Raw genomic sequence first — 25,231 nt, 5'->3', positions numbered from 1 at the left:
ATCAGTTAGAAACTCTAAAGAAGCCTTTCTAGGTTGATCAAAGCAGATCTGCTAGGCTGGAAGCTGCCATTGCTGACTTGCTTTTAAAGCTGTAGGTTCCAGGGCAGTTATGCCGATCCTGGCTTCACTACCTAGTGAGTCACTAAACTGGAACAACCATGTGGTATAGAAGTTTAGACCTTGTACACTTGAATGACTGTATGCATGTATCCAGGTGAGTGACTCTCTAGGTAGCGAAGGCTCGGTGATCATTACTCTGGAACCTTCACATTTAAAGGCAAAGCCATATGGGATTAAAGGGGTTGTAAAGGCAGAAGGTTTTTTATCTTAATAAAGGCTATGCATTAAGATAAAAAAACTTTCTGCGTGTAGCAGCCTCCCCAGCACCCCCAAATTACTCACCTGAGCCCCATCTCTCTCCAGCGATGTCCACAAGTGTCTAAGCCAGTCTTTCTCAACCTTTTAACCCTAGAGGAACCCCAAAAAATGTTTAGGTCTCGAGGAACCCTTACTAAAACCATTTCATTAGGGGTCAATAGGAACAATGCCCCTTATACTGGTGGTCAATAGGAGGAATGTTCCCCCTAAAGACAGCTAAAAAGACATTTGGTGTCATGCTGCTGGCTTTGCTAAGTGATGTTGAACCTTGAACTCTGTAGGCACCATCAAAAAGGTGGTTCATCAGCCACAGCTCAAGGAACCCCTACCAACCTCTGGAGGAACCCCAGGGTTCCACAGCACCCTGGTTGAGAATGGCTGGTCTAAGCTGTCCGGGACTCTCCTACTGATTGGCTGAGACACAGCAGCGGTGCCATTGGCTCCCGCGGCTGTCAATCAAAGTCAGTCCGCCAATCAGGGGAGAGAGGGGGCGGGACGCCATGTCTGAATGGACACACTGAGCTCTGACTTGGCTCGACTGCCCCCTTATAGAGAGCTGCTGACTGTGGGGGCACTCAATAGGAGGGAGTGGAAAGGAGCAGCAAAGGGGGACCTGAGACGAGGAGGATCTGGGCTGCTCTGTGCAAAACCAACTGTACAGAGAAGGCAAGTATAACATGTTTGTTTTTGTGTTTTTTTTTTTTTAACAAGATTTTACTATCACTTTTAATGCTGTACAATACATGCATGTATCATTTATGGAGGCCTTTGCTTTTCTTAGAGCCGGTTCACACTGGGGCGACTCGTCAGGCGACACAGCCGCCTGACAAGTCGCGTCCCATTGTAGTCAATAGACCCGTTCTAATAGGAGCGACGCAAGTCGCTCCGACTTAGAAAAAGGTTCTTGTACGACTTCGGGGGCGACTCGGGGCGATTTGCATTGACTTCTATACAGAAGTCGCCTTGGAAGTCGTCTTAAGGTCGCCTGGCCGAGTCGCCCCCAAAGTCGTGCCGCCCCTGTGTGAACCGGCTCTTATGGCGTTTGAAATGTTTTTGTTTATTTCGGTTTTGTAAAACAACAAAAACTTTTCGATAATGAAAAAAAAAAAGTCCTATGATTTAAATAAATAAATGCTCTCACATTAAATAAACAAACAAACGTGCATTTATTACATTCAGGCTTGCAAAGCATTACAAAATAAATCAGTGTAATGCACAGGCTCCTGCATTGGTTACTCCCAGGTCCATACAAAGTACATAGGAAGTAAACAATGCACAACATGTGTGGTGATGTCACTGCCTTGCTACCTGTGCAATTGGTGAGTCCCTCTGCTGTGATGGCAGATGGGACTTGTAGTCCTCCATTCACTGATCCCTTTGAACAGACAGAGGCTGTGTGTCCACTAAACCTAAAAAATAAACTGATTCTGCAGAGAGAAGCACCCTGTAATTTAGGTAAATGGTGGGGGGAGAATTGGAGGTGCGGGGGTTGGGGGAATGTAACGTTTTTTTTTCATGTTGCTGACTGCTAAAAAAAAAAATCTATTCTTTTCTTGTTCCAGATTTAGGATGCAGCCGTTTGATCAGATGCCACCTAAATATACAACAGATTTTGTCTTTGGTGAGAACATGGAAAGGAGAGTCATGGTAAGAGCAGCTGGCACGAGTCTGGGCGTGTAGTTTTTTAATTGGCTTCTTTAGAATGGTGAGACTAGTAGTTCCTTTATTACTCCACATTCCTAACAAGCGCTCAGTGACTTCTGCAGGCACTGCGGAGCAATTTAGGATCAAAGCCGCCCACAGCAGAAGAATCCAAACCTGCTCAGCTCCCCCCTTTCCAGCAACTCCACACCATTCAGTCTTCCAATCTCAAATGTAAACCCAACACAGGAACTCTGGAAGTGAGAAGAACAACGGAGCTGCTGAGACTTAAAGCGGTTGTATACCCTGTTTTTTTTTTTTTTTTTTTTTTTTTACACCTGTAAAGGAAAAGCCATAATGAGCTAGTATGCACTGTATACTAGTTCATTATGAAATACTTACCTTAAAACGAGGTGAAGAGAACTTACCTGGTCCACGCCGAGTGCGATGTCATCTTGCTCCGGCGTGTCTTCCGGGTATCGCCGCTCCAGCGCTGTGATTGCCTGGAGCGGCATGCGCGCGGGAGACTTCAAACCGGCAAGGTCCGGCGGCTGCCGGCCCTTTAGCCGAGGATCTCTGCTGCGAATGCGCCGCTGCAATCAGCGGCGCATTGCGGGGGGAATATATCCTAAACCATACAGGTTTAGGAGATATTCTTTATACCTACAGGTAAGCCTTATTATAGGCTTACCTGTAGGTAAAAGTAAAAAAGTGGGGTATACAACAACTTTAAATTGATACTAAAGTCTTGTGTTTATTATTTTTAAGATCCTCCTCTTCTCTGGTCCCTCTTCAGTGTGCCTGGCCCCTCCCTCCTCGTGAGTGCCCCCACAGCCATTAGCTTGTAATGGGGGCAGCCTAGCCACAGCTCCTTGTGTCCATGGCCCAGTCTCTCCCCCCCCCCCCCAGCCAGCAGCTTGTAATGGGGGCAGCCGAGCCACAGCTCCTTTTTGTCCACGGCCCAGTCTCTCTCTCTCTCTCTCTTCCCCCCCCCCCCTCACCCAGTCAAGAGCTTGTAATGGGGGCAGCCGAGCCACAGCTCCTTGTGTCCACAGCCCTGTCTCTCTCTCCCTCTCTCTCTCTCTCCCTCACTCTTCCCAGACGCTCGTTCAACATTGCTGGATCGAGAGGGGGCTCATGTAAGTATGGGGGGGGGGGCTATGCAGAAGGGTTTTTATATTAAAAAATAGAATGCATCAAGATAAAAAAATGTAGGGCCCCCCAGGTGGGTTATGCCATAATGTGCTAGTATGTAAAATATATTGGTACATTGTGGCAGACTTACCTGTCATATGGTGTCCTCCAGCACTGCATTGGGATCGATCCGCCGGGACCCCGGCGCTTCCACCTTTATCCAGTCTTCCTTCCAAGTCTAGGCCAGGCCCCAATGATGTCACTCCCGCGAATGCGCACAGATCGGGGCCGTAAATGTTCGCTGAACTTGCGCAATGCGCGGCACAGTGAACATGACAGCTAAATGACAGAAGGATGCATTTATGGCAGAAGAGACCCAATAGCGTCTCTTCTGTTATTAATACCCTACCTATCAGCTATTTGTTTTAAAATCCGCTTTGCATCCACTTTTAATGGCAGCTGTATATGGTTGGGATTTGGGAAGATCAGGGATTACATTTAAAGAATGGATCTTCTCAGTTTGTGTTTATGGATCTTGGATTTGGCCTAGAGTGCTCTGTAATGTGAATCCCAAGTCAAGTGACCGTAGTTGCCTGTGAGTTAGGATGACAGTATAATCCTATATGTGCCAGCGAGTGGAGACGGGTCATCTGCAGAAATAAGCTCCCACAGAGCTCTTAATATGGAACTGCGGCTATTTGCAGCAGCCAAGAAACTGTTCCTAATGGAAACTGTTATTACTGTACAAAGTTCTGTAAGTGTTTTTATTGCAGAACAAGCATTTTACACGCTCTTTAAAAAGTTAAATGCAACCTACAGGTCATTGAAAGTATTGTGCTGTGTTCTGCTCTCTCATTTGAAGGATGATGTGAAGTGCAGTGACTATGGGCAGAATGTATTAACTTTACCAGCAGTCAATGGCCCAGATTCAGGTAGGGGCGCGCACTGATACGGCGGCGCAGCGTATCGTTTTTACGCTACGCCTCCGTAAATTACTGGAGCTACGCTGCATTCACGAAGCATTTGCTCTGTAATTTGGGCGGCGTTTCGTAAAAGGGGGCGGCGTAAACGTGCGTAATTTAGATCCCGTAGGGGGCGTGGATCATTTAAATTAGGCGCGTTCCCGCGCCGAACGTACTGCGCATGCTCCAATGGGAAAATTTCCCGACGTGCATTGCGGTAAATGACGTTGCAAGGACGTCCATTGGCTTTGACGTGAACGTAAATGGCGTCCAGCGACATTCACGAACGAGTTACGCATACGGCGCAAAATGTGAAAATCGCGACGCTGGAATGACGTCCATACTTACCCATGGCTGCGCCTCCTAATAGCAGGAGCAGCCTTACGGCGAAAACGACATACGCAAACGACGTAAAAACGAGCGCCGGCCTGGCGTACGTTTGTGAATTGGCATAAGTATGTAATTTGCATACTCTACGCTGACAACTCCGGGTGCGCCACCTAGCGGCCAGCGGCAGAATGCACCCTAAGATACGACGGCATAAGAGACTTATGCCAGTCGTATCTTAGGCTACAGTCGGCGTATCTAGCTTTCTGAATACAGAAAGTAGATACGCTGGCGCTACTTAGCAATTACGCTTCGTATCTATGGATACGCAGGCGTAATTGCTTTCTGAATCTACCCCAATGTTCTTTTAGTTTATAAAGGAGGAAAAAATATGAAATCTGATTGGTTACCTTGGAACACTGCTCCTTGAAGATGGAGTTTCACTTTGCACTGCCATATTTAATAGGCCTGAACATGTCATTTTTGTAAAGCGATGCGCAAACTATTGGCGCTATATAAATCCTGTATAATAATATGTTCTTTTTGCATTGATTTTGCACTGGATTTATGCAACAGAAAAAAAAAATTTGGAACGATCTACAACATACAAGCCACAAACATTTATTAATAGCAAAGTGTAAGATAAACTATCCATTCTATTTTCAGAGTCCCAAGAGGCCGACACCATCTCAGACCAGAGTACCGCTGTGCAGGCGGGAATCCGCGTCATCTAGATTATCATATAACAGGAACTGGCCTTATCAGAGTAAGATGTGCTTTCTCTATATATTATTATTCCGTAATGAAAATGTTTTTTTTATTTGTATCAGTGTGCTGTAGACAGGATAAAAAAGAAAAAAGAAAAATGTGCAGCATTGTTTCTGGCCTGTACTACGGTACAAACACCTAGCATAAACCCATGCGGTATCGCTGAGATCGTTAGGCGCAGAAGCATTTTTATTTTGGGTTGTTCTTTGGTAGTAAGTTATGATAACAGCAAGAAATCTACATCTACATTTTTTACCATTTTGGGCCAGTTTTCCTTTAATAAATAATGTAAAAAAAATCTGATATTCATTACGATTTACCACCAAATGAAAGTGCAATTTGTCCTGAAAAAAAAAACCCCCAGGTATAATCCACCTGGATACACAAAGTAGTTGTGATGATATGTGTGGATTTACTCAACTTTAAAGTGGAGGTTTACCCAAAAAATCAATTTTAACATTAGATTGAGGCTAATTACGGGAAGCAGAATCGGATGTTTTTTTTTAAATCAATGCAGTACATACCGTTTTAGAGATGGATGTCCTCCGTGGCTTCCGGGTATGGGCTGCGGGACTGGGCGTTCCTATTTGATTGACAGCCTTCCGACCGTCACATACAGCGCGTCACGAGTTTCCAAAAGTAGCCGAACGTTGGTGCGCAGGCGCCGTATAGAGCCGCACCGACGTTCGGCAACTCGTGACGCGCTGTATGCGACCGTCAGAAGCCTGTCGGAAGCCTGTCAATCAAATAGGAACGCCCAGTCCCGAAGACCATACCCGGAAGCGGCGGAGAACATCTATCTCTAAAACGGTAAGTACTGCATTAATTTAAAAAAAAACACCCAATTCTGCTTCCCGTAATTAGCCTCAATCTAATGTTAAAAAAAAAATTTCGGGTGAACCCCCGCTTTAACCACTTGGCGCCCGCGCTATAGCCGAATGACGGCTACAGCGCGGACCCCAAATGGCGGGAGGACGTCAATGGACGTTCTTCCCCGCGCGCCCCTGCAGGGCGCGCACTGTGATCACCCGAGTCACTGAGACTCGGTTGATCGTGGATCCAAGTATAGGGCTGGTCCCGGCCCCTTACCACGTGATTAGCTGTCAGCCAATGACAGCTGATCACGTGATGTAAAAAAAAGCCGGTAATCGTTTTTTTCTTTCTCCTCACGCTGACCGCGTGAGGAGAGGAAAAAAAAGCCGATCATCAGCTTATGAAAGGGACATCGGTCCCGAAGAGGAAGGAGGCACATCTGCCTCCTCTGTGCCCACAATTACCACCTGCCAGTACCCCCTGCTAGTGCCACCTATCAAAGCCTCATCAGTGCCACCTAGCAGTGCCACCTCTGTGTCACCTCTGTGCCCACCAGTGCCGCCTTATCGGTGCCCATCAGTGCAGCCTCATCAGCGTACATCAATGAAGTAGAAAAATTACCCGTTTTTATAACAAAATCTAAAGTATATTATTTTTATTTTTTTTATTCTGTATTTAAAAATTTTTTTTAACAAAAAATAAAAACCACAGAGGTGATCAAATACCACCAATAGAAAGCTCTATTTGTGGGGAAAAAAATGATACAACACTGTATACCCAAATAACATTATTTATGACCGCGCAATTGTCATTCAAAGTGCGTCAGCGCTGAAAATTGGTCTGGGCAGGAGGGGGGTTTAAGTGCCCAGTAAGCAAGTGGTTAACACATGTCAAAGTTGCAAAATTGTGCTTGGGCATTAACATTTGTTTTACCTTCAGTCACTAAGGGGATACATTTAAAAGCAGAAATCATGACTCCATAATAAATATATTGTGCAGTAAAGAAACCCCTGGCTTTTATAATAATCCTTAATTTACTAAATTAGGGGGCAAAAAAAAAATCTATGAAATCGGGTCACATGATCCTGCTGGTTTGCTTCTTATTTCACACCATGTGTGGTGACCTGCGTGACCTCGTTTCACCTCCGTCAGCCAATCCACAAGTTGGTTAATAGTCCACAGATTCTAAGAAGAGAGCCTGTCGTGATGGCTGTTCCCTGTCACAGTTTAGGATTACCATCCCGGATTGGAGGCTGCCCTTGCCTGCCTTGGTGCTCTTTGGAAAGAAGGCTTTTCACTGCTGAATGAATTGTTAAATGCAATCTCTTTACAGCAAACCAATCCTCCTGAAGAAGACCCTTTTTGTACAAGTCGAAACACGTCACCTGTGTATACAAATAAGCATTTTTGACATATGTTGTGTACAAATTTGTGTTTGCATTCTTGTATTGGAGTACATACCCCTTGTACCAGAGCTCATATTTTAACTGTCATTTGTATATTATATGTTCATTGCCAATAAAGACTATTACTCTGATAATTATTCCACCATTGCTGCCTAGAAAGCTCCTTTCTGGGGGGAAACCTCCCATATTGGCTCTTCACTGCTCTGCCCCACAATTTGGCATTGCTTTTGGCAGTAAGGCAATTAGACTTTTGTGTTGCATGTAATGGCCTTTAGTATACCTCTGAATAAAAATTGGCAGTGAATCTAATTTTATTCTTTTTTTTCTTTCTTTTTTTCTAGAGCACAGATTGCATACGAGCCTTATAGAGTCAGCTGCAGCATACACCTCCAGGCCAAGAATAAAATATGAACTGGACCAAGTGAAGGTTATCACTGGAGAGGAGTCCGAGCGCAATGTGCTACAGGTGGGGGAGTGCATTGTACATGTGGCTCTACAGTCCTTTTGCTTGCGCAGACCACTCTGCAAATGCTCAGTTTTTAACCAATAGATTACCTGGGTGTTTTGTTTTTTTAGCCTTCCTTTAAACCCTGTAATCCTTGCAGTTATCTTTCCTGTAACACTACAGCTGAGTACACACTGGTGTTGTTTTTTTTTTTTTTTTTTTTTTTTTCAACCAGCAGTGTTGGTACTGCAATATCCCCTGCTGTTCTATAGAATTCTGACAGCGGGGAGGCTCAAGCCCTCATCAGATGCTGGTTTTCCATCATGTCCCGTCAAGAAAAGCCAGTCGTTGGACAGACGGCTGTACAGGCAGTCCCAGAGTTACGAACAGGTTAGGGACTGTAGGCTTGTTCTTAAGTCGAATATGTTCGTAAGTCGGAACATCATGCGCATAATGGCAGATACGTCGTTTTCCGATGTTCCGTCGAATGTGCCTACCGTCGAAAAGTGGCCGTGCATGCACAGAACAGCAGATAGTGTAGTTTTCTGATGTGCCGTCGAATATGCCTGCCGTCGAAAAGGTCCCGTCGAATGTGCCCATTGTCGAAAAGTGGGAGTTGTTCGCAAGTCGGATGTTCGTAACTCAGGGATTTCCTGTACACACTTACCAAAAGTCAGTCGGTTTCTGCTGAATCAGCTGGTTTTCATCTAGTGTGTACCCAGCTTAGTACAAACCTTCCCTTCCTGCCTATTTACTAACCTTCCCTTCATCTCCAACACAATTTTTTCCTGTAAGGCCCCATACACACTATTAGACTTTCTGCAGATTTTTGTCTTCAGATTTACCAAAACCATGTAGTGCAAGCCTGATTGCATACGAATTGAAACTTCTAAGCATTGACCTCATATTATATGGTTTTGGTAAATCTGAAGACAAAAATCTGCAGAAAATCTAATAGTGTGTCTGGGGTCGAATGCCCTGTACACACGATCGGTTTGTCTGATGAAAACGGACCAATGGATTTTTGGGTAAGTAAAACGGGGGCTGGTGACTGCATGGTGTTTTTTTTTACCTTGATGCATAGGATGCATTAAGGTGAAAGAACACAAAGCTTTACAACCCCTTTAAAGCGGAGCTCCGCTGAAAAAAAAATATTAAAAGCCAGCAGCTACAAATACTGCAGCTGCTGACTTTTAATATAAGGACACTTACCTGTCCAGGAGTCCAGCGCCGTCCGCAGCAGAGCACGAGCGATCGCTCGTCACCCTGCTGCTCCCCGCTCCATCCACGGTGAGGGAACCAGGAAGTGAAGCGCTCCGGCTTCACTGCCCGGTTCCCTACGGTGCATGCGCGAGTCGCGCTGCGCCTGCTGACTGGCTCCAGCTGTGCTCTGGGAGCTGAGTGTTCCCAGCACACAACGGGGGGGGGGGTCGATGACGTCCTGCCCGCAGACTGTGGCAGGAAGTGGGTGCAAATACCTGTCTTAGACAGATATCTGCACCCCCCTCCCTCCTGAAAGGTGTCAAATGTGACACCGGAGGGGGGAGGGTTCCGATCAGCGAGAGTTCCACTTTAGGGTGGAGCTCCGCTTTAAGTCGTGGATAATGACTTGCGCTACTTTATAACTGAATGCTGCATTTTTCTTTCCACAGATTAGCTGCAAACTCTTTGTGTTTAACAAAGAAAGCCAGGTGTGGACAGAACGAGGCCGGGGCTACCTGAGGCTCAATGACTTGGCTGACAATGATGATGGACCATTCCGATCTCGTATAGGTAAGGTGAAGGTATAAAGTGTAATTCCAGCTGAAGCTTTTTGTTTAAAACTTTCAATGCAGAGGGGAAGGGTGAGAACCTGTCGGAGTGTGACCTCATCATCAATTGCAAGCTGCCACTAGAGGGTGTTTTTTGTATGCTGGCTGGTTCATGTGACACTTCCCCAGCTGCCATTGAGAGGGGGGGGATCTCCAATATGTATAACAATAACAGGAGTATTAGAATGGGTAGGGGCTAGAACATTTGTCAAGGTTTTTTTATTTTCTATCTGCATCCCCATTTAGTTCTGTCACTTGCTGTCTTAAAGGGGGGGTTCACCCGTACATAACACATTTTCCCCTTAGATGGATGCTCGTTTTGTCTAGGGGAATCGGCTAGTTGTTTTAAAATATGAGCCGTACTTACCGTTTACGAGATGCATCCTCTCCGTCGCTTCCGGGTATGGGCTGCGGGACTGGGCGTTCCTATTTTGATTGACAGTCTTCCGAGAGGCTTCCGACGGTCGCATCCATCGCGTCACGATTTACCGAAAGAAGCCGAACGTCGGTGCGCAGGCGCAGTATAGAGCCGCACCGACGTTCGGCTTCTTTCGGCTACTAGTGACGCGATGGATGCGACCGTCGGAAGCCTGTCGGAAGACTGTCAATCAAGAAGGAACGCCCGCTCCCGAAGACCCATACCCGGAAGCGACAGAGAAGATGCATCTCGAAAACGGTAAGTACGGATCATATTTTAAAACAACTAGCCGATTCCCCTAGACAAAACGAGCATTAATCTAAGGGGATTGTTTGAAAAAATAGTTCAATGGGTGAACTCCCGCTTTAAGCCTCATACACACGATCGGATTTCCATCGGACAAATCCATGGATTTTTGTCCGAAGGGCATTGGCCATGAACTTGTTCTGCTTTCAGACGGCAGAACTTTTTCAGCCAACATATGTGAAACTACGTTGTTTTTCAGCTCTTTAGCAACCAGCCTTTGGGCAACTTCTGCTAATGTTGTCTGATGGTTAGCATTGGTTCAGAGCATGCGTGTTTGTACTTTGGATTTTACTCAGACGGATTTCTGTACAGATGATCGGATAATTCGACGGAACACATTTGTTGTCGGACAATTTGAGAGAATGCTGTCCAACATTTGTTGTCGGAAATCCTGACAACAATTGTCTGATGGAGCGACAAAACCTGTCCATCACACAATTGTTGCTGGAATATCCGATCGTGTGTACGGGCCTGAGGCCCCGTACACACGGTCGGACCAAACCGATGAGACTGGCCCGTCGGACCGTTTTCAGCGGTTCACCTCTGAAGTGGCCTGACGGCCTGATGTGTGTACACACCATCAGTTCAAAATCCGATCAGGTCAAAACGCGGTGACGTAAAACACAAGATGTTTTGAATAAAACGAAGTTCAATGTTTCCAAGCATCCGTCGACTTGATTCTGAGCATGCGAGGGTTTTGAACCGATGCTTTTCTGTACTAACCATCGGTTTGGTCCGATGGGACAGCGGTCCATCGGTTCGGTTTTGAAGCATGTTTAGAAATTTTGGACCGAAGGAAACCAGACCGATAGCCTATACACACGGTCGGTTTGGTCTGATGAAAATGAACTTCGGTTCATTCTCAACGGACCAAACCGACCGTGTGTACGGGTCCTTAAGTGACAATAAGGACAGGAAGTGAGGAGAAATCTCCCCAGTGAGACACAGAAATAAAAACATACTCTAATCCCCTCCCCCCAAAAAATTAAGTTTGCCTCATGTTTAACATATTATGGGTCCTATATATGTTTCTTTGCTGCTGTGGCAAAATTAACATTCAGATTTTTAATCAGCCAGTCCTATGCTTATGTACACTGTCCAGCTGCAGCAGCCTAGCCGTTGGTGATGAAGTTACATACGGGGGTAGATTTAACTGGTGCACACTGAATCTGCCGCAACTGTGCATAGTAACCAATCAGCTTCTAACTTCAGCTTTTTCAATTAAACTTTGACAATAAAACCTAGGCGCTGATTGGTTACTTTGCACGGCTGCACTAGATTCTGCATTCAACAGTTTTAGTAAATCTCCCCATTAAGCCTAGTACACACTGGCCAAATGTCAGCCGGGTTCATTAGAAACTGTCCGACTTTTGGCTCGTGTGTATGGCAGCTGGTCCATTCAGCCAGCTTCTATCGAAGGTTCATGACCAGAAAAGGTCTTCCGACCGGTTCCTGGTCAGCGCTCAAAGGCCAATGGCTGGAAACGCTGCCGGAGTGTTCTGGTGGGGGGGCTGTCCCCCTGTCAGAACATAATAGAACCGCATCGAAGATCGCTGTACTAACATCAGCTGTCAGGTGTGTACTAGGCTTTAGACTGAATTTTGACCGCAGCAAATTTAGTTTTTGATATCCTGAGAATTAAGGATGAGCTCCGGCGTGGTCGCACAGTCCATGTGCAGAGCCCGCTAGGAAGTCGGCACCGCGCTGCGCTAATCACAGGCAGGGAGACGTTGTTCGGATGCTGGGCTGCAGAGATCGGGAAATGTCTCCCTGCCTGTGATTAGCGCAGCGCGGTGCTGACTTCCTGGCGGGCTCTACAAGTGGACTGTGCGACCACGTCGGAGCTCATCCTTACTGAGAGGGGCAGGGGAGGCATTTTATGCTATAATGAATTTCATGTTTGCAATGGAGAGCTGAGTATTTATTTTTGAGTGAATATTCTTTTTCCACCCACTACTTTAACATCACATATTAAATCCTATCTAACAAAGTTGTATGGGTGTATAAAGAAATAAAGTCGGAAATAGTGTGTTAATAATTAACAATAATATCAGCAGAGATCCTCCCGGTAGACATGGTGTCTGCAGAGAACATAGAGGGATAGTCATGATTCTGCTTCTTGCTATCACTTCCTCTTTGTGTTTCTCATTCATACAGCGCAGAATATAGGGGAAAGGTCGCGTTCATATTTATAAACAAGCGATTGAATGCTCAGGCGTTTTCTGCTCTAGCTGATACCACAGTCCGCAGACTTTCTTGTTCTTTGGTTTACCATCTTCTCCCTCTGGTTTGTTATCAATTGTTTGCACATTCCAACACCTTCTACATTGCGTTCATAGGAAGAAAATGAATACTGGCTTTAGTTGGCCGATTTAGCCTTGTTATCAGCTGAAATGCTCCATTCTTTTGGATGCATTTTTCTAAACAATGCAAGACGCAACGTGTAGGCAGCTTCCCAATCAATTGACAAATTACCTTATCTAAAACACGTCCCATAGATGAGACAGCCTTAAAGGGGCTGTAAAGGTAAATTGTTTCCCCCTAAATAGCTTCCTTTACTTTAGTGCAGTTCTCCTTCACTTACCTCATCCTTCCATTTTGCTTTTAAATGTCCTTATTTCTTCAGAGAAATCCTCACTTCCTGTTCTTCTGTCTGTAACTCCACACAGTAATGGTAGGGTTTTCTCCCTGGTGTGGAGAAAGCCTCTTGAAGGGGTGAGCAGGAGTGTCAGGACGTTCACTAACCCACAGCTCCTTTCTCTATCTGCAAAGTAGAGAGTGTCCTGACCCACCTGCTCGCCCCCTCCCCCCTCAAGAGGCTTTCTCCACACCAGGGAGAAAGCCTTGCATTACTGTGTGTAGTTACAGACAGAAGAACAGGAAGTGAGGATTTCTCAGAAGAAATAAGGACATTTAAAATCAAAATGGAAGGATGAGGTAAGTGAAGGAGGACTGCACTAAGGTAAAGGAAGCTATTTAGGGATTTTTTTTTTACCTTTACAACCCCTTTAAAGTGCTTGTTAACCCGAAAAAATTAAAATAAATGGATCCTGCTCCTTTAAAGACTTTTTATACAGCACAGTGCTTGTACTGTGTCATTTGGCCCCCTGTAACACCTGAAATACCTGGCTGATCCTGCCAGTTTCTGCCCTCCCCCTCTGTAAACTGACCACGGTTCATCAGGGCTGCTGAGCCCTGACACCGTGGTCAGTTTAGGCGCCCTCGTCATCAGTAGTCCTCCTCTGTGCTCTCTCCCCCCTCCCTCCCTGCCTGTCGGAGCCTGTCATGGTGCCTGCCCCCCGCAACTCCTGCTGCTCTCAGAACACCTTAAAATCGTACACACAATCTTCCTTCTTTTCTAATGACAGTTGCGCCTGTCTGTGTGTTTTTATTAAAAAAAACTCCTTTTACTAAATTTCAGAGCGGCTACACGCGATCAGGTGACCAGCCGACTCCTGTTCTTTCTTTGGGATCTTGGGCCCCACCCGCTGCATCTGTTAGCCGGGCAGAAGAGAGAGTGGGTGGGTCACGTGATTGCGGGAAACCACAGTAAAATATGGTGAATAAGGCTTTTTTTTTTTTTATAAAACACACAGACCAGAGCAGCTGTCATTAGGAAATAAGGACGATTGTGTAAAGTGGGTTAACTTGACTTTTGTCAAAACAAATTCCCTCTGGGTGATCTATGTACATTGCAAGGATTTTAACAAACTTTGTAGCAGATTCCTACAGTTTGTTTCTCCTGAGAAAAGAGCGGTTTGTTTCATAAGACTGATTCTGAATGAGAGAGTCTGGTTCATTATATTTACCTGTTGAGAACAGTTGCAGTGTCTGCATCCCTTTTAGACAAATTAACTCTTGGGACTACCTAGTATACAGTATAACACAACTTATTGTGGATTTTTGAACATGTGTTTATAAGTTGTATAATTTATTTGTTACACTTTGGTTGTAAGCACTGTCTTTTCTTAGGTAAAGAGACGTATTTATTTTGTTTAAGAGAGACTATGGGGTAGGCGGAGCCCCTGAGGACGTGCATGCGTTATATATGCTGACGTCACGCCGCCGGCTCTGTCTCGGAGCGGCGGCCATTGGAGTAAGTTTTGGCCGCATTTTTTTTTGTTCAGTATCCATGTGGATTTTTATTGTTTTATGACTTCCAATACCTACTACACACCATATACCACATTTCTGGCTCTGGGTGATGAGCATTTCCAGGGCCGATCCTAGGGTCACAGGCGCCTGGGTGCAGAAATATTTCTGGCACCCCCACATGGGCGTGGTCATTTTACTAACTCCTCCCCTTTACAAATGTTTCTATGGCAATGACTCAACCACAGAGATGCTCCCCCACAAAGTCTTCATTACCCTGGGATCCTTACATGATCTCTTAACAATAAACAAAATACAGGAAGAGAAGCAGAGTACTTTATTGGGACCTGGAGTTGGGCCTCTCTAATGGACACAGAGAGGGCTTCTGTTAGAGAGTCTGTTAGAAAGACCCCCAGACATACTACAGACATGATACAGGAGATGGTCAGAGACTGCAGACATAGTACAGGAGATGGTCAGAGACTGCAGACTTAGTACAGGAGATGGTCAGAGACTGCAGACTTAGTACAGGAGATGGTCAGAGACTGCAGACTTAGTACAGGAGACGGTCAGAGACTGCAGACTTAGTACAGGAGACGGTCAGAGACTGCAGACTTAGTAAAGGAGACGGTCAGAGACTGCAGACTTAGTACAGGAGACGGTCAGAGACTGCAGACTTAGTACAGGAGACGGTCAGAGACTGCAGACTTAGTACAGGAGACGGTCAGAGACTGCAGACTTAGTACAGGAGACGGTCAGAGACTGCAGATATAATACAGGAGATGATCAGAGACTGCAGACATAGAAAAGGAGATGATCAGAGACTGCAGACATAGAAAAGGAGATGATCAGAGACTGCAGACATAGAAAAGGAGATGGTCAGAGACACATCAGTTCTGGACGGACACACACCTATGCTCAGAACACTAGTTATGGACGGACACAAACAAGGAGAGAAGGGAGGGGAGAACTCTGCCACTTCGGCGCCCCCACCTCTGCAGGCGCCTGGGTGCAATGCACCCTGCCTAGGATCGTTCCTGAGCATTTCCTTAATAGGACGGATGCCAGGAAGCACTTTGAGTCCCGAAGAAGGTGGATATGCACCTTGCCCCTTCTTCTTCTTTATTTATTTATTTATTTATTTTAATTTTGCACTGATGCACTTTGTGGTTGATGGCTGGGATTATTTGCCGCTTTCATGGGATTACTACAGTTTTGGACTATAACAATGGACTAGCACGTTTTGATGTTTTATTTGAACACGTTTAACGTTCATTTAGTGATATATATTTTATCCCTTTCGTGATTGGGTGTGATACACATTTCCAGTATTTTGATACACATGTTTTTACAAGTAATATCTTTGAGATACTGTTTTAGCGCTGCTGCACTTCTTTTATTTTTTTATTTTTTTGATTCATTGTTTGATAGGGTGGTCAACTATTTAGTACTAGCTGCTCTTTGATTGATAATATTTTTTATTGCTGAATGCTCATTGTTTCCTTTTTATTTACATATGGGGCTGATTTACTAACACTGGAACGTGCAAAATCTGGTGCAGCTCTGCATAGAAACCAATCAGCTTCCAGGTTTTTATTTGTCAAACCTCAATGTACACGCTGAAGTTAGAAGCGGATTGGCTACCATGCAGAGCTACACAGGATTTTGCACTCTGCAGTTTTAGTAAATCAACCCCCGTATTTCTTGATGACAGCAGCCTTATTCATAATTTGAAGTCTATTTTATATAAATTACCCACAACAGTGCAGGTGTCATATATTTGTTATAGGCATTTGTTTCTATAGTTGCATTTTTAAGGGGATAAAACACACAGAAATGTGCATGTATTACAGATATATGCTTTCTTTCTTTCTTTCTTTCTTTCTTTCTTTCTTTCTTTCTTTCTTTCTTTCTTTCTTTCTTTCTTTCTTTCCTTCCTTCTTCCCTCCCTCCCTTCTTCCCTTCCCTTCCCTTCCCTTCCCTCCCTTCCCTTCCCTTCCTTCCTTCCTTCCTTCCTTCCTTCCTTCCTTCCTCCCTCCCTCCCTCCCTCCCTCCCTCCCTCCCTCCCTTCCTTCTTCCCTTCCTTCTTCCCTTCCTTCTTCCCTTCCTTCTTCCCTTCCCTTCCCTTCCCTCCCTTCCTTCTGCCCTTCCTTCCCTCCTTCTTCCCTTCCTTCCCTCCTTCTTCCCTTCCCTCCCTCCCTCCCTCCCTCCCTCCCTTCCTTCCTTCTTCCCTTCCTCCATTCCCTTCCCTCCCTCCCTCTGCTTCTACATACACTTCACTGATAAAAAAAGATTGCATTGCCTATTTACTTGCCTTTGTGAAGTTGTCCCCTCAAGATGACCTCTGTCACTGGTACAGTAAGCGAGGGGAGATTCCCCTTAAGGAAAGCAAACCTGGATCTGTATACTAAATATAATACAATGAACCCCCATGCCTCTAGATCAGGGGTCTCCAAACTTTTTAAACAAAGGGCCAGTTTATTGTCCTTTAGATTTTTGGAGGGCCGGAATTGTGGCCAGCAGGGGCAAATTTTTTTGGCAGAGAGTCTCTGATTGCCGCCATTACTAGTATAATAAAAAAAAATGTCCCCGGATTTCATTTTAAAAATCTGGTCACCTTATCTTAACAAAAACCTATATTAACCACTTGCCAACTGCGTTATAGCAAAATGACCGCTACAGCGCAGTCGGCCAGTTCTGGGAGGGCATCATATGACGTCCTCCTGTTATCGCGGCCGCTGCGAAGTGCTCTGTGATCAGTGTGTCCTCTGAACACTGCTGATCACAAATCGGGGTAAAGAACCAATCAGCGGCTCTTTACCACGTGATCAGCTGTGTCGGCATTCATTCCTCTCACTGTCACAGCGAGAGGAAAGGAGAGAGCCGGTAACCGTCTATTGTAAAAGGGGACATCTGCACTGATAATCGGGGCACAACCGGTGCCCATCCATGCCGCATATCAGTGCTGCCTCATCGGTGCCCATCAGTGCTGCCTCATCGGTGCCCATCAGTGCTGCCTCATCAGTGCTGCCTCATCGGTGCCCATCAGTGCAGCCTCATCAGTGCCCATCAGTGCAGCCTCATCAGTGCAGCCTCATCAGCGCAAATCAGTGAAGGATCACGTTTGCAAAATTTTAGAACAGAAACTAAGAAAAAAAACGTTTGTTCAAAATTTTCTGTCTTTTTTTCCCCTTTGTTTAGCATAAAATAAATAACACAGTGTTGATTAAATACCACCAAAAGAAAGTTCTATTTGTGTGAAAAAAATGATATAGAATTTCATATGGGTACAGTGTTGCATGACTACGCAATTGTCATTCAAAGTGCAACAGTGCTGAAAGCTGAAAATTGGTTTGGGCAGGAAGGGGGTAAAAGTGCTCAGTAGGCAAGTGGTTACATTTAAATTATACCGAATAAAACTTTTTTTTTTTTTTTCTTGCTACGGGTGATTGCCAGCTATTACCTTGTAAAATTGTGAACTATTAACTTCAGTGCAATGTGTGAAGCAAAACCTCATACATCTAGTGAAAACATGGAGGTTCTCACCTTTCCCTATTCAGTGGTTTTATTACTTTGTGCCCCTATTGGAGGTACAGTATGTTCCAGAGGTAGGCAACCTCGGCCATCCAGCTGTGGTGAAACTACAAGTCCCATGAGACATTGCAAGACCCAGACAATCACAGGCTTGACTCCTAGAGGCAGAGGCATGATGGGATTTGTAGTTTAACCACAGCCGGAGTGCCGAGGTTGCAGACCCCTGGTATATTCTGTCTCAGTGATGATCTTCACTGGAAAAGGAATTGAGGGAAATTATTCAGTAGAAACCCGGCTGAGCTTCTGCAACTCCTTTCTATTGTAAAGTATGGGTAGCACGTTCACTTTAGAGTTTACTCCTAGGGTTGTATGTACAGACTAAGCAGAGCCGTGCATGTTGTTTTATTTCAGTGATGCGGAATCACGGAAATTTGAAGCTGATCCTGAACAGTAAAATCTTCAGTGGGATGAAGCTGGAGAGAGCGAATAGGAGGAGTCTGCGTATCACCGCCACTGATCTGACCGACAGCAGCCTCAAAGTATTCCTCGTGCAGGTAAGTCAATGGCCCCAAACTTTCAGCTATGAAGTCATTATAATTTTATTGTAACTGTACTGTCTGCCCTCATGTTGTAAAGCACTGCGCAAACTGTTGGCGCTATATAAATCCTGTATGATTAATAATTGGTAAAAACATGTGAATATACAGCCGGCACATATGGGGTTTTCCCCCTTTTTGGGGGATTTTGCTGCTTTTGAATTGCCTACATTCAGTGCAGACCTACCTACTTTAATAATACATGTGATAAAGTATTAAGAAGCCAACCACTCCAGAGGCTTTCCATAAGTCCTGCAGCCACAGGGAACCCTTCCTGCAAACTCTGAATCTACATAAGCACATAACATAACACAGTAGATTGTGAGGTCCCCTGCCCAACCTATCACAAAGTAGAAATAAAATTGTAGCGCTACTCTTACCTTAACTGTGGGTGCTGTAGCTGTGGCTGGCTCCCACATCCTCTGTGGCTGGCTGGCTCCCGCATCCTTTGTGGCTGGTTCCTGTGGGTGGCTAGCTGGCACCTGTTGGTGGCTGGCCGGCACCCTGCTGTGGCTGGCTGGATCCCTGGTGTGGGTGGGTCACCGTGGGTGGCTGACATCCTGCTGTGGATAGTCACTGTGGCTGGTTTGCTCCTGTGGGTGGCTGGCTGGCTTCCTGCTGTGAGTGGGTCACTGTGGCTGGTTGGCTCCTGTGGATGGTTGGCTGGCACCCTGTTGTGGCTGGCTGGTTTCCTAGTGTGGGTGGGTCACCGTGGGTGGCTGGCTGGCACCCTGGCCCTGCTGTGGATGAGTCACCATGGGTGGCTGGCACCCTGGCCCTGCTGTGGGTGGGTCACCGTGGGTGGCTGGCTTCTGTGGGTAGCTGCCTGGCACCCTGCTGTTGGTGGCTGGCCTGGCTCTCTGTCGTGGGTCAGTGGGTGGGTCGGTGGCTGTCTGACACGGTTCAGCCTACTGTGGGTGACTGGCCTGGCTCCCTGCTGTGGGTCAGTGGGTGGGTCAGTGGCTGGCTTGCACGGTGCACCCTGCTGTGGGTGGCTGGCCTGGCTCCCTGCTGTGGGTCAGTGGCTGGCTTGCACGGTGCTCCCTGCTTTGGGGGGGGTGTTGGCCTGGCTCCCTGCTGTGGGTCAGTGGCTGGCTTGCACGGTGCACCCTGCTGTGGGTGGCTGGTCTGGCTCCCTGCTGTGGGTCAGTGGCTGGCTTGCACGGTGCTCCCTGCTGTGGGTGGGTGGCTGGCCTGGCTCCCTGCTGTGGGTGGGTTGGTGGCTGGCTGGCAGGGAGAGTGGGCTGACAGAGGGGGGTGGGCTGAGAGAGGAGGAGTGGGCTTAGAGGGGGTGGGGGCTGACAGAGGGGGGGGGGTGGGCTGACAAAGGGGAGCTGACAGAGGAGGGGTGGGCTGACAGAGGAGGGGTGGGCTGACAGAGGAGGGGTGGGCTGACAGAGGAGGGGTGGGCTGACAGAGGAGGGGTGGGCTGACAGAGGAGGAGTGGGCTGACAGAGGAGGAGTGGGCTGACAGATGGGAGATGGGTTGGCAGAGGAGGAGTGGGCTGAGAGGGGGTGGGGGCTGACAGAGGGGTGGGGTGGGCTGATAGAGGAGGGGTGGGCTGACAGAGGGGGTGGGCTGTGGGCTGACAGAGGAGGGTGGGCTGACAGAGGATGGTTGGGCTGACAGAGGGGAGGTGGGTTGACAGAGGGGGGTTGAGCTGACATAGAGGAGGTGGTGTGACAGAGGAGAATGGCTGAAACGGGGGGGGGGGGGGTAGATGAGACAGAGACCTCAGAAATACAAAGCGCCCTAGGCCGAGAGGCGGGACTCTAGCAAGTGGTCACGACCAGCCGAGCTTGGCCGCATCCACACGTGAGCAGCTCCGCCTCTGCCGATGATTTGCAGGGCGCTCGCAACACAAATGCCCTGTGATTGGCCGAACAGGGTCATGTACGGCCGTACGCTGTGGAATTCTGGGAGATGTAGTCATGATGCGAGCCTCACATCATGACTACATGTCCCAGAATTCCACAGCGTGGACCCTGGCCGGACATGACCCTGTCCGGCTAATCGCAGGGCTTTTGTATGGCTGCCGCCTACTGTGTTTGTTTAAGTCCCAGCATCTGGCCGACTTCATCAAAGGAAAAAAAATAAAAACTTGGGCAGCGAGAGCCGCGGCCGTTTTGCATATGAATCGGGACGGCCTGGGGGGAAATGTCCACTTTGCATCCCGGCCCAGTCCGCCCCTGCCCAAAACTCTGTTACCGTAAGATCTCCCTGTTATAATAACAAATTCCTTTCCACCCAAGACTCATAAGCAGCCAGGTGCTTATTTTGCCCTCTGGCTTCAACTACTGTATATCTAAGATATCAGGTTTAGATGGACTGACCCTTGTGTGGCAATGTGGTTGATTTTACTAAAGTCAAATAGGCTGTTCACTTTCGAAGTCTACGAAGCTAGAACATTTTTATTATTAAATTCATTTTTTTTTCTTAATACTGTAATTATATCTGACAATTACAGTATTAGGCAGAGTCACACTGTTGACACTACACAGCTTTCTTCATTTCGGTGAAAGGTTTAGTGGTAATCTGCAACTCGTCTGTCTTTTCTCTGCTGATTACTCAACAGAGGCATGAATTTAAACAAAAAAATAAGCTTCTAATCATCTTCAATATCATCTTCAATGCTAATTTTATTAATTCTTCACAGGTTCACTCATAAGTGTTTTACATTTTCCTTACCCCTCTTTATTTTTCAGGCAAGTGTGAAAGATGCTGCACGCCTTCATGCTGCAATCCATCATCGGCTCATTGCAATGAGCAGCTTCCGGGCCAAGCAGGAGCAGAGCATGCCCATCGGTGAGGATGAAAGCAGCTCCAATTCGCAGCTTCTCAACAGCGATTCTGAGGATGAAGAAGATGATGAGATGAAATTCTGTTCTAGCAAGATGTCAGGTATGATTACCAGTAGATGAGCAAAATGGATGAACTATCATAACAGACGTTCTACATAAGATGGCCATAGAATGCAGTGGTGGAAGACCAGAACACCTGTCGGGTTTCCCCTCTCACCTCTAGTTATCCTGGTGACCATTTTACACTGAGAGGGAAAGAAATCAAAAATTCTGATTGATCTCAGTAGGAATAGAGAAAGGAATCTTCCAATTGGGACACTAGTGTCAACTTTACAACTTTACGCTCTCTTCCTGTTGTGGCTATGGGACAGGAAGTGAAGGGAAATCGCCTCAATTGTACATGGATGACAAGGAAAAACTGTTATGCCGCGTACACACGATCGGTCAAACCGATGAGAACGGTCTGATGGACCGTTTTTTCATCGGACCAAACCGATCGTGTGTGGGCCCCATCGGTTATTTATCCATAGGTTAAAAAAAAGCAATCTTTTTTTTAATTTAACCGATGGATACCTAACCGATAGAAAAAAAACGATCGTTAGTAGGCACAACCATCGGTCAAAAATCCATGCATGCTCAGAATCAAGTCGACACATGCTTGGAAGCATTGAACTTCGTTTTTTTTTTTCAGCACGTCGTTTCGTTCTAAAACGATCGTCCATCAGACCGTTCTCATCGGATGGACCGATCGTGTGTACAGGGCATTAGGGGGGTTATAACCTTCTGTTGCACTATCCAATATGAAAAGGCAGACTCTATTGGGTTGATTTACTAAAGGCAAATAGACTGCGCAAGTGCAGTTGCTCCAGGGCTGGGTAAACGAGGGGAAACTCTGCTGACTTCCATTACCCACTCATGTGCAAAAATACGCGAATTCACGAACGTACGCCCGGCTGACGCAGTACAGATACGCCGTTTACGTTAGGCTTTTCCCGGCATAAATTTACCCCTGCTATATGGTGGCGTACATGCGGCGTACCAATGTAAAGTATGGCCGTCGTTCCCGCAACGAAATGTGAAAATTTTACGTTGTTTGCGTAAGTCGTCCATGAATGGGGCTGGACATCATTTACGTTCACATCGAAACCAATACGTCCTTGCGCCGTACTTTGGAGCAATGCACACTGGGATATTCACGTTGGGTCACATAACATTTACATAAAACACGCCCCCCTGTTCCACATTTGAATTAGGCGGGCTTACGCCGGCCTATTTACGCTACGCTACGGCAATTTACGGAGCAAGTGCTTTGAGAATACAGCACTTGCCCGTCTAAGTTGCGGAGGCGTAGCCTAAATAGGATATGCTACGCCAGAACAAAGATACGCCGATCTACGAGAAAAATCTGGCCCATACATTTTATGTGGGTACAGCGTCGCTTGACTGTGCAATTTTCAGTTAAAGTAATGCAGTGCCGTATCGCAAAAAATGGCCTGGTCATGAAGGGGGGTAAATCTTCAGAATTGGTTAAAAAAAATAAAAAGTTTCATTCTGGTTTTGCATTACACTGTATCAAAATGACTCGGAATAAAACTTTTCTCCCTTTTGCAGATCATCTCCAGTTGATCCGTCAGCGCCCTGTCCTGTACTCCTGACAGTTGCTTTCCATCCGTCTTCTCTCAGTCATGCGTCTTTGTACAACATCATCCGCAAGATCGCCAATATCAAACTGGAATCTGATTGGGAGAAGGAATTGCATTGAGCAAAATCATACTCCTATTAAAAAGTACTACACAGACAAGGAGTGTCAAATTAACCAATTGGATAGACTTTCCTGTCTCTGCGACATGTTTTGGAATCCAGTATCTACTAAAGACTTATTGGACAGGATCATTAATTGGGACACTTTAAGAGATATAAATATATATATATATACCTCAAGAATGATGACTGAGTGCACCTTAATATTTAGCCAAAGGATCTTGAGACAAACATTCCCAATATCAACAACTTCTCTCCTCTCCTTGTTATTTAATATTCATTTATTTGGAGATCCGTGATCATGCATCATACCAGCAAGTCAAAGCCTGTATGTGTGTGAATTAAAAAAAGAAAAAGGTATAACTTGGTTACAATACTGTGCATCATATTGATGGCAATGATCAAGCTTACTTTGTATATGCATTGCCATATTCGTATTGCACACCGTTGCAGTCTTTTACATCCTATTTGACATGTTTTATCATTTTTTTGTTTTATTTTTTGGTCACGGTGGCTGAAACTTTAGAGGGCTAGTGTGTTTTTTTTTCTGCTAATTTTGTAAAATATATCTAATCTATTGTGTATTTAAAATTTTCATTCTATATACATATATATATATTTATATTTTATTAAAGGTTGTTTATGGTAGTGTAATATATATATAAATTTTAGAGAAAATCTATTTAACAGGGTTTGCTTGGCACGTTTATAAACCGTTACTCTGTTTACATGTAAATTGAATTTTGCGTTAAGTTTTCATTTCTGATGATGTGACGGGAGTTCCCTTCTTCGGTTACTTGGAAGCAGGGCTCAAGTCCTGCGGGAACGCGTGGGAACGGAGTTTCTGCACTTTTTTTACAGCAGGAACGCAGTTCCCTTTGCAGGACTAGAGCAGCCGAGCCAATCCTTCACTGAGCGGCAATGCCCAGCTCGAGTCACTGTCAGGGGCAGGCGAACCTTAGTAATCTTTTATGTTACTGGCTGCTTCCTGAATATGGATTCATCGGGTAGTGTCCACACTTCCTCGATGCCGCAATGTCTCCTGGGAGCTTTTGTCATTGTTCCCAGGAGACATTGCGGAGGTCTGCCGCGAGTTATCGCAGGATTTAGAAAGAACTTGCTTAAAAAAAAAACATGCGCTTTAGTAATTATGCATTTGAGCGTATCATTTTTTTTCTTTTTGGTGGGGGAGTGGATCTTGGGTGGGAGTTCCCACACTTTTTCCCCAGGACTTGACCCCTGCTTGGAAGGATTGGTGAAGGCAGATGACTATGCCTGTATGAGCGATGAGCTGCATGGTCTGAAAATGTATATTACAGCAGTATTCAGTGGCAGACATAGACACCAAAGGGCCCCTGTGCAAGAAGAATCTTTGGGGCCCCCATTCAACTATTTCTCAAGTACCATTGGTTATTCAATGTGTAAAGACACACAAACGGATGAAGATTATCTTTTTGATATCTGGTCTAAGCCCCTGTTCACATATATGCAGTGTGGGCAACGCAGCGATTCCTAAAAGTTTCCTGCATTGCACTCTGTTAATGCGATCTGCCACTGGTGTCAATGTTAAATTAATGACACCCCAAAACATTGCAAGCGGTGCAATTGTAAGCATTGGATCTTGTGGGTGTGAACACCCATGCATCCACTTCCGGTGTGGCAAAAAAAAGATGTCTGCATTTTTGTGCGGTAATGTGCAAATTGAGCCCATACAAAATGGCTGGGCTTAAATCGCACTGCAAAGAATTGCATGTGATTTGAAAATGGAATGCAATGCGATTCCTATCCAAATCGCATGCGATGTCCCACGCTGCACAAGTGTGAACCCAGACTGATGCCACGTACACACGGTCGGAATTTACATAGTTACATAGTTAGTCAGGTTGAAAAAAGACACAAGTCCATCCAGTTCAACCACAAAAAATAAAAAAACAAAATAAAAAACACAATACAATCCCATACACCCAACTCCATACCCACAGTTGATCCAGAGGAAGGCAAAAAACCCCAGCAGAGCATGATCCAATTTGCTACAGC

General features: G+C 45.8%; 1 protein-coding gene across 4 annotated transcripts in view; it reads left to right on the top strand.

Annotated features, from left to right (window-relative positions):
- RANBP3L (RAN binding protein 3 like) overlaps positions 1 to 23,935 on the top strand; it is an 84,430-nt gene extending 60,495 nt beyond the window's left edge. For 3 of the 4 annotated variants that reach the window (XM_040338422.1, XM_040338413.1, XM_040338405.1), the window contains 7 exons: positions 1,941 to 2,025; positions 5,109 to 5,208; positions 7,771 to 7,895; positions 9,527 to 9,647; positions 18,447 to 18,589; positions 21,338 to 21,533; positions 23,045 to 23,935. In XM_040338422.1, coding sequence (XP_040194356.1) covers positions 1,941 to 2,025; positions 5,109 to 5,208; positions 7,771 to 7,895; positions 9,527 to 9,647; positions 18,447 to 18,589; positions 21,338 to 21,533; positions 23,045 to 23,088 — 814 coding nt within the window. In that variant the 3' untranslated portion in view covers positions 23,089 to 23,935. Of the gene's footprint in view, positions 1 to 1,940; positions 2,026 to 5,108; positions 5,209 to 7,770; positions 7,896 to 9,526; positions 9,648 to 14,381; positions 14,506 to 18,446; positions 18,590 to 21,337; positions 21,534 to 23,044 lie in introns of those variants that run through there. The other variant, XR_005747102.1, reaches the window with a different exon arrangement.
- Positions 23,936 to 25,231: the final 1,296 nt, after the last annotated feature.

The sequence above is a fragment of the Rana temporaria genome, chromosome 1, assembly GCF_905171775.1.
Source record: "Rana temporaria chromosome 1, aRanTem1.1, whole genome shotgun sequence".
Taxonomy (NCBI): domain Eukaryota; kingdom Metazoa; phylum Chordata; class Amphibia; order Anura; family Ranidae; genus Rana; species Rana temporaria.
This window is presented reverse-complemented; position numbering and strand designations above follow the sequence as displayed.